At 43.5% G+C, this 17,390-nt stretch overlaps 1 protein-coding gene across 9 annotated transcripts in view; it reads left to right on the forward strand.

The window, feature by feature from the left end:
• The window catches only part of ADGRE3 (adhesion G protein-coupled receptor E3), a 48,952-nt gene that overhangs the window by 15,580 nt on the left and 15,982 nt on the right, over positions 1–17,390 (forward strand). For 8 of the 9 annotated variants that reach the window (XR_009216100.1, XM_058525476.1, XM_058525477.1 and 5 more), the window contains 2 exons: positions 3,742–3,925; positions 9,623–9,742. Coding sequence is in view for 8 of the 9 variants with exons in the window: in XM_058525476.1 (XP_058381459.1) it covers positions 3,742–3,925; positions 9,623–9,742 (304 nt within the window). In the remaining variant the exon portion in view is untranslated. The remainder of the gene's footprint in view (positions 1–3,741; positions 3,926–9,622; positions 9,743–17,390) is intronic. The other variant, XM_058525478.1, reaches the window with a different exon arrangement.

The following is a 17,390-nucleotide window of genomic DNA, read 5'->3' on the forward strand; positions in this document are numbered from 1 at the left end:
TAAAGACAGGATCTGTCCCAGACCGAGAGAGACAGCCTAAGCGAGACTGTATCAAGGTATGCTGAGCTGCTGGAACAAAAAGACCCAAACATCCGACGGCTTGAAAAGGATGGATCTTTATTACCGTCTGCGTTCACAGTCCAGAGACGAGCAGTCCAGGCTGGAGAAGGGGTTCTGCTGCTCGAGGCCATTAAGGGCCCCGGGTTCTCCCCACGCTGTTGCTCCACCACCCCCTGGCGCCTTGTCATCAACTGCACAGTCGAAGCTGGTTTGCTGCGACGTAGCACTCACACCGGTTGGGAGAGAGAAGAGGGAGTCCAGGGCAAGCTGTCTGGAGTGAAGGGTGAAGAGGGGAGCATGGAGAGAAGAGGTGCAGCTACTCACTGTGTGATATGCTAGTAAGATTGTGATAATTTCCTTGAAGGCGTGTCCTAAAATGACAGCCCAGAGGTTGCACATAGCATGGGCAAGCCTAGCTATAAGGGAGGCTGGGACAACACAGTCCGTAGCTAGGCAGCATGGCCCAGATAAAACTTGAGGAATTCATTCAATTATTAAAAGGAAGAGGGGGAAATGGATATTTGAAGACAGTTAAAAGAGAGAGGGATACCGAGACAGCGCCCATTAGTGTCTGTAAACGAGCTCTGAATTGTAATGAAAAGAATGATCCATGTCTCTGAGAACCTGTAGCCTCGCAGAATGGGCTTGTCCCCTCCTCTCCTCACCCCCCGCCCTCAGCAGCACTCCTCCAGAGGGACTGTTCACGCCTTACCCTCCCAAGCTCCCCCCTCCAGGTACGTGCTGCTCTCTCCACCTGAACCTCATTTTCTCAATTCCTCCCCTGGCCACTTCCTCCCGCTCTTAAAGAAGTCTCAAGACTCAGTTCAGGGGTCACGTCCTCCTGGATGGCCTCCCTAGACATCCTCCATCTGAGGTAACGTCATGTTCCTGTGGTGCCAGGATGTGCAGGTTAGAAGTGTAGACAGCACCACAGTGGCAAGCGACATGGGTAAAACGACACAACCTCTCTGTTTAGTCAGGGTTCTCCAGAGAAACAGAACCAATAGGAGGTACAGATACAGATACATAGAGATTTGTCATAAGGAATTGGCTCAGGAGATTATGGAGGCTGACAGGTCCCAAGAACTGCAGGTGGCAAGCTGGGGACCCAGGAGAGCCAAGGTGGGTTCCAGCTCAAATTCAGAGGCCTGAGACCCAGGAAGAGCTGATGTTCCACTTTGAGTCTGAAACTAAAAACCAGTGTCCCAGCTCGAGGCAGTCAGGGAGGACAAAATTCCCTCTTACTCAGATTTACTGTTCTGTTCAGGCCCCCACTGACTGGATGAGGGCCCCCACACCAGGGAGGGCAATCTGCTTGACTCCTACCCATTCGAATGTAAATCTTATCCAGAAATACCCTCACGGACACACCCAGAATGATGCTTGAACAAATATCTGGGTACCCCATGATCCAGTCAAGTTGACACACAAAATTAACCATCACACTTTCTAAAATTGATTTACTCATGTGTGAGATGCAGGTAATAATGGCTCCCACCTCCTTGGATGGACGGGAAGGTTAGATGAAATAATATGTGGAGTACTCAGCACAGTGCCTGGTCCAGAGTGCACGTTCCATCCACGACATCATTGTTATCTCTGGCAGACTGACAACATCTACGTGATGTGTCGTCACCCCCAAACTTGAGCTTCTTGAGGGCAGGAATCAGACCACACCAACGTTGGGAGTCCAACAAATGTTCATTGAAGTAATGAACAAATAATCGTGTAATCAACAGAAACGTTTCATATAAAATTTCATTGCCAGCTTCCTCAAAAATTTAAACATAGAATTTCCATATGACCCAGTAATTCCACTCCTAGCAATATACCCAAGAGAATTGAAAACAGGGCCTCAGACACTTGCACACCCATGTTCATGGCAGCACTATTCACAATAGCCAAAAGGAAGAAACAGCCCATATGTCCATCAACAGATGAATGGATAAACAAAATGTGGTATATCCACACAGTGGAATATTATTCGGCCATAAAAAGGAATAAAGTCCTGATTCGTACTACAACATGGATGAGCCTTGAAAACATGATGCTGAGTGAAAAAGGCAAGACACAAAATGTCACATATTGTGTGATTCCATTTATATGAAATGTCCAGAACGGGCAAATCCATAGAGACAGAAAGCAGATTAGTGGTTGCCAGGGGCTGAGGGGGAGAAAAATGGGGACTAACTGCTTAATGGGTAGCAGGTTTTATTTTGGGGTGATGAAGATGTTTTGGAACTACGTAGAGGTGGTGGTTGCACAACATCGTGCATGTACTAAATTGCCACTGAATTCTATACTATAAAATAGTGAATTTTATGTTATGTGAATTCCACCTCATTAAAAAAATGCCTTGCCAGAAAAAGGTGCAAAGTCATCGTGCTGGATCAGACAGCACGATAGCAATTCTGAAGAGCAAATACTTTGGCATCTACTCTGTACAAATGGTTTTAAAACCAAAAAGATTTCAGCTGTCGTTTAGAGGAGAGAAATTTTCTACATCAGGCAAGGAAGGCTGCTCCTAAGCTAGAAAACTCAGCTCAGAATTTCCATGAAGACTCGTTAGAGTGAAGGAGAAGAACATTAAAAAGGTTTTTTTGAACCCTGGTTCTGAATGTTGCTCCAGCCCTTTCTAAATATTGCTCTGCTTGTAACACTCTGGTGCGATAGCGTTTTCCTCTTAAGGGCGTTCATTCAGCCCGTGAGCACTTACTGAGCACTATTTGCCAAGGACTGTTCCAGGTGCTGGGAAACAGCTGTGAACAGAACGAAGTCCCTATCCTGAAGGGACTTACTGTCTAATACTTTAATAAACCGACAAGTCCCCTGGGGAGCGTGTTTAATTCGAGTTTGGATTCAGGACACCAAGAGTCTGCGTTCCTAGCAGCTTCCAGGCGATGCTGAGGCTGCTGGTCCAGGAGTCACGCTTTGAGCACAAGGATGTGGGGATCTGCGTGAAAATAGTCTTTCAAATCACCTAAACTTCACCTTGGCCCTGCATTCTTCTCCAGCCGTGGGTCCATCTCTTTGCTATCCTTCATAGACAAATTTCTTGATTTAAAAAGGCCACATAGAGTGAGTTCTGACCTATAACTCTACTTCCGAGTTTCTCAGCTTTGTGTAATGTATAATATTATAATGTTATAATATTTGAGACTGGCGTTCTCTGCTGTGTGGCGCATCTCACGCATTATAGGATGTTGAGCATCTCTGGCCTCCGCCCACTAGACACGAGAAGCATCCCTCAGTGGTGACAATCATAAATGTCTCCAGACATTTCCAAATGTCTGCTGGGGATCAAAGTCACCCCAGTTGAGAACCACTGGTCTATTTCGAGCGACCTCAACACTTCCCTGTTGGTGAAAGATGTTCCTAATAACTAACCCTTGTCCGCTGTTTACTGGGCACAGACAGTGTTCTAAAAATGTAGCATCTCTTAACTCATTTAATCTTCCCAAAAACTCTATGGGGTCCTATTACTATCCCATCCTAAGATGGGGAAACTGAGGCACAGATCTCTTGAGTGACTTTCCCAAGGTGGTATAGCCTGTAAATGGTGGAGTTGGGATTTGAACCGGGTCCTCTGGCTCCAGAACCTGCTTTCTCAGGCCTTCTACTGTCCCTCGGGTTGTGGGACCTATCGGATTGGATTTTTTTTAATTCTTTATATCTTCCAAGGTGCAACAGATTGTTGAGGAATTCGAGTCACTTCTCACCAATAAGACTCTATGGGGAACAGGAGAGAAGAGAGAAATCGCATCCCAGGCCACAAAGATTCTCCAGACTATGGAGTTGAATGTTCTAAAAACTGCCTTGGAAGCCCCAGACCGAAAACTCCAGAAAGTCCAGAACAGTACTGTTGGTAAGAAGATAATAAGGCTGGTACACAGGGGCTGGTTTCTAGCAGAGGTCTGGGTTAAGCAATCAGAAAAATAAGTAAATACACTGCATGAGTCATTCATACAGGCATCCCTCAGAGATATTGCAAGCTCGGTTCCAAACCATTGCAGTAAAGTGAGTAACACGAATTTTTTGCTTCCCAGTGCATATAAAAGTTAGATTTACACTGTACTGTAATCTGCTAAGTGTGCCATAGCATTATGTCTAAGAAAAATGTACATCACTAAATTAAAAAATACTTTATCGCTAAGAAATGCTAACCATCACCTGAGCTTTCACTGAGTCCTCATCTTTATGCTGGTGGAGGGTCTTGCCTCAACGCTGACTCATCAAGGTGGTGGTTGCTGAAGGTTGGGACGGCCACAGCAATTTCTTAAAATAAGACAATAATGCAGTTCCCCACATTGATGGACTCTTCCTTTCAGGAACGATTTCTCTGTAGCATGCAATGCTGTTTGATAGCATTTTACCCACAGTAGAACTTCTTTCAAAATTGGAGTCAGTCCTCTCAAACCCTGCCACTGCTTCATCAACTAAGTTCATGTCATATTCTAAATCCTCTCTCATCATTTCAACAATCTTCACAGCACCTTCACCAGGAGTAGATTCCATCTCAAGAAACCACTTTCTCTGCTCATCCATAGAAGCGAATCCTCATCCATTCAAGTTTTATCATGAGATTGTACCAACTCAGGCACCCCGTCAGGCTCCGCTTCTTTTTTTTTTTTTTTGAGGAAGATGGGCCCTGAGCTAACATCTGTTGCCAATCTTCTTCTTTTTATTTTCTCTCCCCAAAGCCCCAGTACATAGTTGTATATCCTAGGTGTAGGTCCTTCTAGTTCCTCTATGTGGGACACCACCTCTGCACGGCTTGAGGAGCAGTGAGTAGGTCAGCGCCCAGGATCCAAACCGTTGAATCCCAGGCCACCCAAGCAGAGCACGCAAACTTAACCACCGGCTCCCAGGCTCCACTTCTAATTCTAGTTTTCTTGCTGTTTCCACCACATCTGCAGCTACTTCCTCCACTGAAGCCTTGAACCCCTCAAAGTCATTGTGAGGGTTGGAATCAATTTCTCCCAAACTCCTGTTAATGTTGATATTTTGACCTCTTCCCATGAATCACAAATGTTTTTAATGGCGTCTAGAATGGTGAATCCTTTCCAGAAGATTTTCAGTTTACTTTGCCCAGATACATCAGCAGAATCACTATCTATGGCAGTGATAGCCTTACAAAAATGTATTTCTTAAGTAATAAGACTTGAAAGTCAAAATTTCTCTTTGATCCATGATCAAAATGTCTGCCCAGATTCTGCAGAGTGGACGTTGTGTGAGCAGGCATGAAAACAGCATTCATTTTATGGACATCTCCATCAGGGCTCTTGGGTGACTAGGTGTATTGTCAATGAGCAGTAGTATTTTGAAGGGAATCTTTATTGCTAAGTAGTAGGTCTCAACAGTGGGCTTAGAATATTCAGTAAACCATGCTGTAAACAGATGTGCTGTCATTCAGGCTTTGTTGTTCCACTTACAGAGCACAGGAAGAGTAGATGTAGCATAATTCTTAAGGGCCCCAGGATTTCTGGAGTGGTAAATGAGCAGTGGCTTCAACTTAAAGTCACCAGCTGCATTAGCCCCTAACAAGAGAGTCAGCCTGTCCTTGAAGCTTTGAAGCCAGACATTGACTTCTCCTCTCTAGCCGTGAAAGTCCTAGATGGCATCTTCTTCCAATATGAGGCTGTTTCATCTGCAGTGAACATCTGTTGTTTAGTGTAGCCACTTGCATTAATGATCTGAGCTGGATCTTCTGGATAACTTGCTGCAGCTTCTACATCAGCACTCACTGCTTTACCTTGCACTTTTATGTTATGGAGACGGCTTCTTTCCTTAAACCTCATGAACCAAGTGCTGCTTCTTCTGTTTCTTCTGCAGCTTCCCCGCCTCTCTCAGCCTTCACAGGATTGAAGAGAGTTAGGGCCTTGCTCTGGATTAGACTTTGGCTTAAGGGAATGTTGTGGCTGGCTGGATCTTCTACCCAGACCACTGAAACTTTCTCCCTATTATCAATAGGGCTGCTTTGCTTTCTTATCATTCGTGTGTTCACTGGAGTAGCACTTTTAATTTCCTCTGATAACTTTCTCTTTGCATCCACAACTTGGCTAACTGTTTGGCATAAAAAGCTTAGCTTTCAGCCTATCTTGACGTGCTTTTGACATGCCTTCCTCACTACATTTCTAACTTTTAAATGTAAAGTGAGAGATATGAGACTCTTCCTTTCACTTGAACACTTAGAAGCCATTGTAGGATTATTAACTGGCCTACTTTCGGTATTGTTGTGTCTCAGGGAATAGGGAGGCCCGAGGAGAGGGAGAGAGACAGGGGAATGGCCTGTCGGTGGAGCAGTCAGAACACACAACAGTTATCTATTAAGTTCACCATCTTATATGGGTGAGGTTTGTGGCACCCCAAAGCAATTACAATAGTGACATCAAAGTTCACAGATCACAGATCACCATAACAAACATAATGATAATCAAAAAGTTTGAAATATTGGGGCCAGCCCGGTGGCGCAAGCGGTTAAGTGCGCACGTTCCGCTGCGGTGGCCTGGGGTTCGCCGGTTCGGATCCCGGGTGCACGCCGACGCACCGCTTGTTAAGCCAGGCTGTGGCGGCGTCCCATATAAAGTGGAGGAAGATGGGCATGGATGTTAGCCCAGGGCCAGTCTTCCTCAGCAAAAAAGAGGAGGATTGGCATTGGATGTTAGCTCAGGGCTGGTCCTCCTCACAAAAAAAAAAAAAAAAAAAAAAAAGTTTGAAATATTGTGAGAGTTACCAAAATGTGACACAGAGACACAAAGTGAGCAAACGCTGTTGGAAAAGTGGTGCCAAGATACTCGCTAGACACAGGGTTGCCACAAACCCTCAATTTGTGAAAAACACAATATCTGTGAAGCGCAATAAAATGAGGTATGCCTGTACAAAATTCTAGAAAATGCAAACCCATCTATAGTGACAGAATAGGGGCATTGGAGAGCTGAGAAAGGGGCCTGAGAAAATCACAGGCGACTGTTGGGGCGATGGGAACGTTCCCCACCTGATTGCGGTGGTGGTTTCACAGATGTACACATCCCATACAACCCATCAAATTGTACACTTTAATATGTGCAGCTTTTTGTATACCAATTACATCTCCACAGAACTGTTAAAAAAAAATGGTCAATAGTTTCCAATCCTGCATCTGGGATTCTGGCTTAAAGGTAGTTTTTTGCTTTTTTTTAACCCAGTGGCTTCTTAACTTAAGCCCATGTCACAGTGGTCCTGTTTAAACCACCCCAGAAGGAATGTCTTCCTACACATTTAAAAAATAAAAATACTTTTATTGTACTCGTCATACATGTTCATTATTTAGCCACGTGGGGAGACGATATGTTACTTAGCCTGACTGTGGTAATCATTTCACTACGTATTGGTGTGTCAAGTCATCGTATTATACACCTTAAATATATACAATTTTTTATGTTTAGAAATAAAAATAAATAAAATACAGTAGCAGAACAAAATATTAAATTTTTTAAAAATTAGAAAAAACACAGAAACAAAACTAAATGTAGACCAGCCACGCCTGCGCACAGCCCAGTCTTCCAATCCTGTACCCATGTGGGCACGTGTTTGATGAAGAGTCACATCTTTGTTGTGTATACTTTACACACAGTTGCACAACCTGCTTTTTGACTCACTGCATCGCTGGCATCTTTCCATGTAAATTGTGTACGTTATCATTACCTACGTCATCATCTTCAATGGCTTATAGAGTGCATTGCATGGGTGCGCTATCATTTATTTATTTCCCTCTTCTGAGAAATGGGGGGTTTTGCCCAACAACCCTGTGATAAAGACCATTGAAAATGTCTCTGTGCGTGTTTGTTTGATATTTTCTTAGTATAAACTCACAGAGGAGGAGTCGTTAGGTCAAGGGGGAAAAACACTTTATAGACTTTTGATGCGTATGACTATATTGGCCCCCAGAAATGCTGTATGCTGCACTTTTTATTCAGCTCAGGGCTGTCAAAGGATTTGTGTGTGCCTAGCTAACAATTTTGTTTTACCAATTTGCATGATGAAAAACTTTATGCTCTGTAAAAATAATAATCAAAAAAATTTAAAAATAAAATCCAATACCTAACCTTCTTGGGAAACTGGAATCTGGACACTTTCCTTCAAAGTTAAACCATTTTCCAGACTACAAGTAACTCTCCTCTTTCTTGACTTGGCCGGATCCTGTTTGTCTGATCCGTGACCGGTGCCCTCCCCTCGGTGGGTCTCAGTCTCCTCGTCTGTAAATGGGGATAATAACAGCACATGTAATGTTCTGAGAACTAGGGCTGTGATTGCCATGATTATTCCATGCTCTACTCCTTATTATTATGAAGTTTTGTTTAAACAGTATCATTCTTTTCTTCACATTCCTATCTACTTCATAGTAGTATCATTCTTTAAGTGATATTTTGTTACTTGTTTTTTTTTAGCTTTTTTGTGTGGTGTAAGGAAGATTAGCCCTGAACTAACATCTGTGCCCGTCTTCCTCCATTTTGTATATGGGGCGCCACCACAGCATGGCCTGATGAGCAGTGCGTAGGTCCACACCCGGGATCTGAACCTGCGAACCCTGGGCCGCCAAAGTCGAGTGGGCGAACTTAACTGCTACGCCCAGCACTGGCCCCTTTTTTTAACTTTTTTAACATACACAAAAGGAGACATGACAAGCCCACTGCACTCACCACCCAGTTTCAATCATTTCCAACTCATGGCCAGTCTCATGCCATCTGCTTTTTAAGCTAAATATTTTTATGACCTTTTGTTTCTTGATCACAATTCTTCCAAGACTTCATTTTTATTGGAAGCCTGGTTCCCCGTTTCAGAGATAAGCCATCGATTATTTAATCAACTCCTCCTTGCTAAACATTTAGTTTATTTCTCATTTTCACCATTATTATCTATGCTGCTTGTGAACTTTCTTGGAGATAAATCTGCCCTAAATCTCATGCATGATTGTTTTCTGAGAATAAATTCCTAGAAACAGAATTGTTGCTTCAAAGATCATGTGCTATAGAATGTTAGTTAAGAACTTGGTTTCAGGGCTGGCCCCGTGGCTTAGCGGTTAAGTGCGAGCGCTCCGCTACTGGCAGCCCAGGTTTGGATCCCGGGCGCGCACCTACGCACCACTTCTCCGGCCATGCTGAGGCAGCGTCCCACATACAGCAACTAGAAGGATGTGCAGCTATGACATACAACTATCTACTGGGGCTTTGGGGGAAAAAAAAAAAGGAGGAGGATTGGCAATAGACGTTAGCTCAGAGCCGGTCTTCCTCAGCAAAAAGAGGGGGATTAGCATGGATGTTAGCTCAGGACTGATCTTCCTCACAAAAAAAAAAAAAAAGAACTTGGTTTCAGGAGCCAGAGTCTCACTGAACTTCTGAACTTCAGTTTCCTCATCTGGATATGGCCCCTCGTGGGGTTATGGAGTCTGTTATAAGATGAAAATGTATAAGGCTTTGCCCAGTGCCTGGAACATCCTACATGTTCAGTAAATGTAGGCTGTTCATGTAGGTATGCATGTTTTTAAAGCTCGTAATAACAGTAAGCCCATTGCTTTTCTTACCAGCTATTGAAACTCGAGTTGTTACAGAAAATTGCTCCGAGGAAAGCAAGATCTTCACTTTGAATGTGCAAATGAACTCAATGGATATCCATTGCAATGACATTGTCCAGGGAAACATACAAGGTATGTGTGGTGGCTGCATGCAGAACCCCTAAGACACACAAAGTAACACCACTGTGAGTCCTGAGGAAATACCCCCAATAGGCTCCACCCGAGTGGGTCTGTTACCCTAAGACTGTGTCGTCTGAGCCTTTTCCTTTAAAACAAAAAAAAAGACATCTTCCTACAGTGGAGGCTTTCTCTTCCTCAGCTTGGAAGAGACTTCTTTGCAATTGGGGCTGTTCTGTCCGGGTCTCGGTTTGGGTTCACCTGGAAGCAGTCCTCAGGACAAGTGTAAGGAGTTCAAGTATAAGGCATTCATTTGGGGGTTGACCCCAGGAAGCAGCAATAGGTGTATTAGTCAGGGTTCTCCAGAGAAACAGAACCAACAGGATGTGCGTGCACAGAGAGACAGAGACAGAGATTTTAAGGAGTTAACTCGTGATTGTGGAGGGTAGCAAGTCTAAAATCCAGCCAGCCGGCTGGAGACCCCAGGGAGGAGTTGATATGCAGTTGAGTCTGAAGGTAATCTCTTCCTCGGAGGAAGTCAGTCTTTTTCTTAAGACTTTCCTCTGATTGGATGAAGCCCACCCACATTATAGAAGGTAATCTGCTTTACTCACAGTCTACTGATTTAAATGTTAGTCTCATCTAAAAAATACCTTCACAGCCACATCCAGACTGGCGTTTGACCAAATATCTGGGTACCTTGCGACATGACACATAAAATTAACCACCCCAGTAGGGGAGCCAGGAAGTGAGACAGGGAAGAGGAGACAGCCAATACAGGAATTACGATAGTGAGCAAGTTTCTGCTGGTGGTAACGGGCTCAGTCTCACCCACTTATCCCATTGAAGGAGAGGGAGCGGGCTGTTGAACCACCTGCTCTGATACATCACTGGTTGAGTGCCCTTCCGGGGAGTGGGGGGTAAACTTCCAGGCCCTTCCAGTCTGCGCTGTGTACAGACAGACATTCACTCCAGGGAAGGCCCCCAGGCCGTCACAGCTGCTTGCAGTGGAATTCATCCCTCGGCAATGAGAAACCGAGAACATCAGGAGAATCAAGTCAGGGTGCCCGGAGCATCCGCTACAGACCATGCAAAAGGGACGATTGTTACTATTAATTGTCCCAGAGTTGCCAGACTCCCCGATTTTTCAAGAGAACCCAAAATTTGGGCTGTTTGCATGAATACCTCCAATTTTTAAATTTGGCAAGAATACTTTTCCTACAACTGCCATATAGTTATAACTGCTCTAGCACGTTCGATGGGCTCTTAAAATCCAGTCACATACACGTGGGTACAGCTGGTCTGTGTTATCGCCCAAAGCCCCAAAGTCAAGACAATGAAACACAGATACTAACCACACGCTGAACTGAGAGTCTCTCGAGGCAATTCATTCCCATCACTTCCTCTCTCCCCCAAGAATATAAGAACTTGAATCTGCCTCCATTTCAGGATGGGCCGGGTGGAGGATGGAAGCCAACCTCCAATCACGCCATTTCACACTTCCTCTGTTACTCACAATTCGTAGAGCGTGTGCAGGCCAGGCACAACATCTCTGCAGCCCACTTTGCTCCTCGGTCACATTCCAAGATACTGGGGGTTAGGGTCTCAACACGTGAGTTCAGGGAGGACACGACTCGGCCTGTAATAACTGCCTATGCTGAACTGTTTAAGTAAATGCAGACACAGCGCTATGGTTGCCTCGAGGCACACCTGCACAGATATGCCCGGCAGCAGACTGCGTACCGTCCCCTAATGGGCCCTGTGAGCTCACCTCCCAGTGTTGCTTTGGCTGTGCCTCCGCCGGGAATGCCAGCCACCACTCCGCTGGGTGAACTTTCACTCTGCGTTCAGCACAGCTCCCCTTTCACCTCCTCCAGGATGCCTCCTGGGACTGCCCACTTTCAACGCAGCACCGGAGTCCAGCCCTGCCACTCTGTGCTCCCTCAGCATCTCCAACCTACCTGATCCTGGCATCTAAGGTGTTGTGTTGTTTCTGTTGGTTGGCATGTCCCTGCCCCCCCATCACACTGGAGTCCCCATAACAGTAGAAACCACAATTTCTCTCCATATATAGTCACTGTTATGGGCACAGTACCTGGAGAACAGTGACAAATGTTTCTTGAATTAAATCCACATTAGGTTAAGGCCTCAACATTCCTGACGAGAGAAAAGGATCCATTGACAGGTTCATGACAAGCTCATAGAGGGACATTTCTCTGTCCTTCAGGTTCTGAATAGGGCTGGTCATTCTTTGCTGTGGGGGCCATCCTGTGCCCGGTAGCATGCTGAGAGCCCCCCTGGCCTTTATCCACTAGACGCCAGTAGCAACCCCCTAGTGGTGACAACCAAAAGTGCTTCCAGACGTTGCCCAAGGTCCCCTGAGGGACGGAATTGCCCCCAGTTGAGAACCGCTGGTGTAGAGCGACCTTGTCATTTATCTCCAAATGGTGACAGTTTTAAGATTGGAAGGGGGTGCTATTAAATTACACCAGTAACATTGGTTTGGGACATTATACTTCAATAAAATAAATAAATCCTTTAATATACAGCTATAAATAAATAATAAATCACACCGGGACAGCCGGTGTGACCTGGGATGGTTGCAGGTAACCCGAGACATACCATCACATGACCCCACACACACACAGTAAAACTTCTCAGAGCACAAACCCAGCCATGGAGACCGGCCTCGGAAACCTCTGCGGCCTCTCTTCTCTGCTTGAGATTTTGCTCCTACACCAGAATGTTTCAGCTCAAAAACAAGTGGTTTCTAACCCTCAGAACAGGTGGTTGTACCACCTGTTTTCCAACCATCTACTGTTGTTTCCTTCTGACAAACGGAAACTGCCGTGAAATCAGAGAAACAGAAGTGAATCTCCACTCTGATCCCTCAAGCGAGGCCACAGAAGCCTGATTAGAGAAACCTGCCGAGGGATTTATTCTAGTGGGATGACCCACACAGCTAGAGAGCGGCAAAGCCGAGATTTGAATCTAGAAACCTAGTGCCTGCCCCTCCACCCTTAACTACTCACTGATATGGCCCCTTTGCCATGTTGACTTCTCAGCAGCTACAAAGAATGATGGATGCTTACTGACATGGGAAAGTGTTCATAACATATAACATATACGTGTATGCATTAGACTGCCAGGGCTGACATAACAAAATACCAGACTCAGTGGCTTAAACAAGAGAAACTTATTGTCGCACCGTCTGGAAGCTGGAAGTCCGAGATCAAGGTGTCGGCAGGGTTGGTTTCTCCTGCGGCCTCGCTCCTTGACTTACAGATGGCCACCTTCTCACTGTGTCCTCACATGGTCTTTCCTCTGTGCGTGTGCAGCCCTGGTGTCTCTTTGTGCGTCCAAATATCCTCTTATTATAAGGACACTGGTCAGATTGGATTGGGGCCCACCCTAACGGCCTCATTTTAACTTAATCACCTCTTTAAAGGCCCTCTGTCCAAGTGCAGTCATATTTTTTTTGCAGATTTTTTTTTCAGGTGTACATCATTGTACTTCAATTTCTGTGTAGATTACGTCATGTTCACCACCCAAAGACTATTTATAATCCATCACCATGCACATGTGCCTAATCACAGCTTTTGCCCTCCTCTCTCCCCCCTTCCCCTCTGGCAACCACCAATCCAATCTCTGTCTCCATGTGATTGTTTGTTGTTGTTTTTATCTTCTGCTTATGAGTGAGATCATATGGTGTTTAACTTTCTCCCTCTGAATTATTTAGCTTAGCACAGTACCCTCAAGATCCATCCATGTTGTCACAAACGGCTGGATTTCATCGTTTCTCATGGCTGAGTAGTATTCCATTGTGTATATATACCACATCTTCTTTATCCATTCACCCCTTGATGGGCACCTAGGTTGCTTCCAAGTCTTGGCTATTGTGAATAAAGCTTAGGATTGCTCTCGGCCAGCCATGAAGTGCTGCGGCTTGCAAAGGTGGCTTTTTTTTTCTCCAGAAAGGAATTTCTGCCTCTTCCACCTCAGTCAGCACCATCCCTCGTTGTGGGGTTTCTTTTTATCCAGTTTTCAGTTCTCTCTCAGGGGTAATTGTCCCAAGAGTAGTTGTAAATTTGTTCTGTCCATGGGAGGAGGTGAGTTCAGAGTCTGCCTACACCGCCATCTTGACACCAACCCATATAGTCACATTCTTAAGTACCAGGAGGGAGGGGGGAAGTAGGACTTCAATATATGAATTTTGGGGGAACACAATGTAGCCCATAACACTATCCAACTGACATGTCATGCGCATGTCCTACTAACATATAATAAAATTATAAATATATGATATAAATATATCAAGTACATATATATTTTTAGCCTGTTAAAGTATGTCGAATTATGACATTCTGTGCTTAAATCCTTCAGTGGCTTTCCACTGGCTTAAAATAATAGCAAAAGTCCTCCCCAAGGCCCATAAGGTCCTGTAGGGTCTGCCCCTGTCCCCTCCCTGCCCTCACCTCCTCCCCCTCGCCCCTTCACTCACTCTGCTTCAGCCACACTGGCCTCCTCGCTGTTTCCTGAACAAGCCGAGCACGTTCATACCCCCAGGATTTTGCCCCTGCTATTTCTTCCACCTAGAGCTCTCTTTTCTCGGATATCCACACAGACCTCCCTCCCTTCACTCTGCTGTCTGGAAACTGGCTAAAATCTCTCTCTGTTCTCTTATCTTGATTAATTTTCTCCATAAGACTAATGTTCTCTGATATACTCCTATATTTATTTGTTAACATTTTTTTTGCGTGTCTCCTGCACCAGAAAGTAAGCTGTAAGAGCAGAAACTCAGTTTATTTTGTCCCCCAATGTGTCCAGGGGATAATGTCTGGAACATAGTAAGCATTCCATTAAAAAAAATAGGTTGATAGAGATAGATAGATAGATAGATAGATACATACATACATACATACATACATGGATGAATGGATGGATGGATGGATAGAAAGATAGATAGATACATAGATACATAGATAAGATGGATGGATGGATGCATGGATGGATGGATGGATGGATGGATAGATAGATGACACATAGAAACATAGATATAGATAGATACATAGATATAGATAAATGGATAGAGATGGATGATAGATAGATAGATAGACAGATAGATAGATAGAAATAGAGATATATTATGATTTGCATATATATGACTTAACTCTAGATCTGGTTTACATATATAATATAGAGAGAAAGGAAATTATTAGATACATACACACATAGAGATGAAGCTACATGTAACCCAACTACAAATGGATTTCCCTGGGTCCAGTCTCAGCATTATGTTTCATCCAAAAGAAATGAAACCAATTCTAAAAGTCTTGAAAAATAAGTCAGTCTTTGCTGAAGTCTCTTCAAGAGGCAGCAGAGGGAGTGGAATGACATCACAAGAGACTTGCTAACTCCCTAAGCGTCCTCTCCACGGCTGCCCACTCTCTCTCCTCTCTTCCTCCCTCAGATGCCGTCTGCTTCTGCCTCGTCTCTGCCTCTCCTCCCACATTTCCACCATTTTCTTCTAAGGGGAGATCCATGTCATGTATTATGTAAATCAGCTTAGCCTCCCTTGGTTGTTACAGTTCTTCTGGCCTCCCAAGTTTTACCTCGTTCAATACAAAAAAAGGCTTCAGGGCCACAAACGCAAAGTCTGCCTCAGAATGTTAGAAAAGGAGAGACTCTATGAAAATCTCTATTTTCACCCTCATGAATCTGAATGTGTACATATACATGTTTATGTCTGTACACATCTGTGTTTGTGTGTGGACGTGTGTATATCTATATCCAAACATATATATCATTTTTTTTAAAATAAATAATGACTTTCTGGAAAATATCAATGAATGCACGTCAAACATCATATTCAACTCATTAATTAATGAAGGAACCAATAAAATGTTAAGGCAAGGTCAAAGGCAATTTGAAGAACAGATACACACACACCTGCGTGCATATCCATACATGGGACAGTCACGAATGCTAAAATCAATATGCTGACAGATGCAAAAACTAATTAATATCCTATAGGGCAACATAATGTAATGTTTGGGGTTACATTTTCTACAGGGCATAAAGCAGCCACATGTCTACCAGACAAAATGCATTTGTGTCTATGGAAAGAACCATTTGTGCTACTATCAGTTTCTACATGTCATCTTCTATCCTACAGAGTTGTGAAATTGCTTGGCAATCGCAAGTCAATAAAAGATGCAAACTCCCATGGAATCAGATAATCCTTGATAGGCAGCTTTCCACTGGAGGCAGATCTGGTCATAGCTTTCACCCATTAACAGTTCTTGGACATGCACGTATGTTTGGATACACAAATATACGCCTAGAAAAAATCCAGAACTCCAACAGTGATCATGTCTGAGTGGTGGAATTCTGTATGGATGGTATTTCATTTTCTTTTTTCTCTTCTTCTTATAAAAATTGTTTCATTTATTTTTACAGCAAATAGATTGTGGTGTATCAAATAAAGTGACACCCTACAATAAGTAAAAACATTAACCAAATATACATTTACTGGTAGGACTAGATCTTGAAAATATTAACTGGAACGACAAAAGAAAGTTGAAAAAAATATCCAAAGTGGGATATCGTTTATGTGAACTTTTAAACACAGAAAACAATCCTATATATTGTTATGGAAACATACATATGTAGTAAATCACAAAAGCATTCATAGAAAGGCTACACTTGAAGTCTGTGGTTATTTCTGGAGAAGGAAAAAAGCACGAAATAGTGGGAGGTTTAACCGTATCTGAAACATTTTATTTCTTTTTTTTTTCCACTTTTTTTATTGAAGTAACGTTGGCTTATAATATTATACAAATTTTAGGTGTATGTCATTATACTTCATCTTATGTATAGACTACATTGTATTGACCACCAAGTCTAGTTGCGGTTCGTCACCATACACGTGTGCCCCTTTACCCCTTTCACCCTCCTCCCGCCCCTTCCCCTCTGCAACCACCAATCTGTTCTCCATATCTATGTGTTTCTTTATCATTCACATATGAGTGAAATCATACAGTGTTTGTCTTTCTCAACTTATTTCACTTAGCATAATACCCTCAAGGTCCATCCATGTTGTCACAGATGGCAAGATTTCAGCTTTTTACGGCTGAGTAGTATTCCATTGTGTATATATACCACATCTTCTTTATCCATTCATCCATCGATGGACACTTAAGTTGTTTCCAAGTCTTGGCTGTTGTGAATAATGCTGCAATGGACATAGGGGTGCATGTATCTTTTCAAATTACTCTTTTCGTGTTCTTTGGTTAAACACCCAGAAGTGGAATAGCTGGATCATAGAGTATTTCTATTTTTAATTTTTTGAGGAATCTCCATACTGTTTTCCAAAATGGCTGCCCCAGTTTGCATTCCCACTAGCAGTGTGTGAGGGCTCCCTTTTCTCCATATCCTCTCCAACACTTGTTATTTCTTGTCTTTTTAATAATACCCATTCTGACGTGTGTGAGGTGATATCTCATTGTGGTTTTGATTTGTACTTCCCTAATAATTAGTGATGTAAAACATTTTATTTCTTTAAAAAATAATTTTGAAGTTAATCTGACAAAATGATAATATATATGTTAAATCTGGATGTAGATGTCAGTTGTGTCTTTTTTTATACTTTTCTGAAGGTTTG

Source organism: Diceros bicornis, chromosome 30, assembly GCF_020826845.1.
Source record: "Diceros bicornis minor isolate mBicDic1 chromosome 30, mDicBic1.mat.cur, whole genome shotgun sequence".
NCBI lineage: Eukaryota > Metazoa > Chordata > Mammalia > Perissodactyla > Rhinocerotidae > Diceros > Diceros bicornis.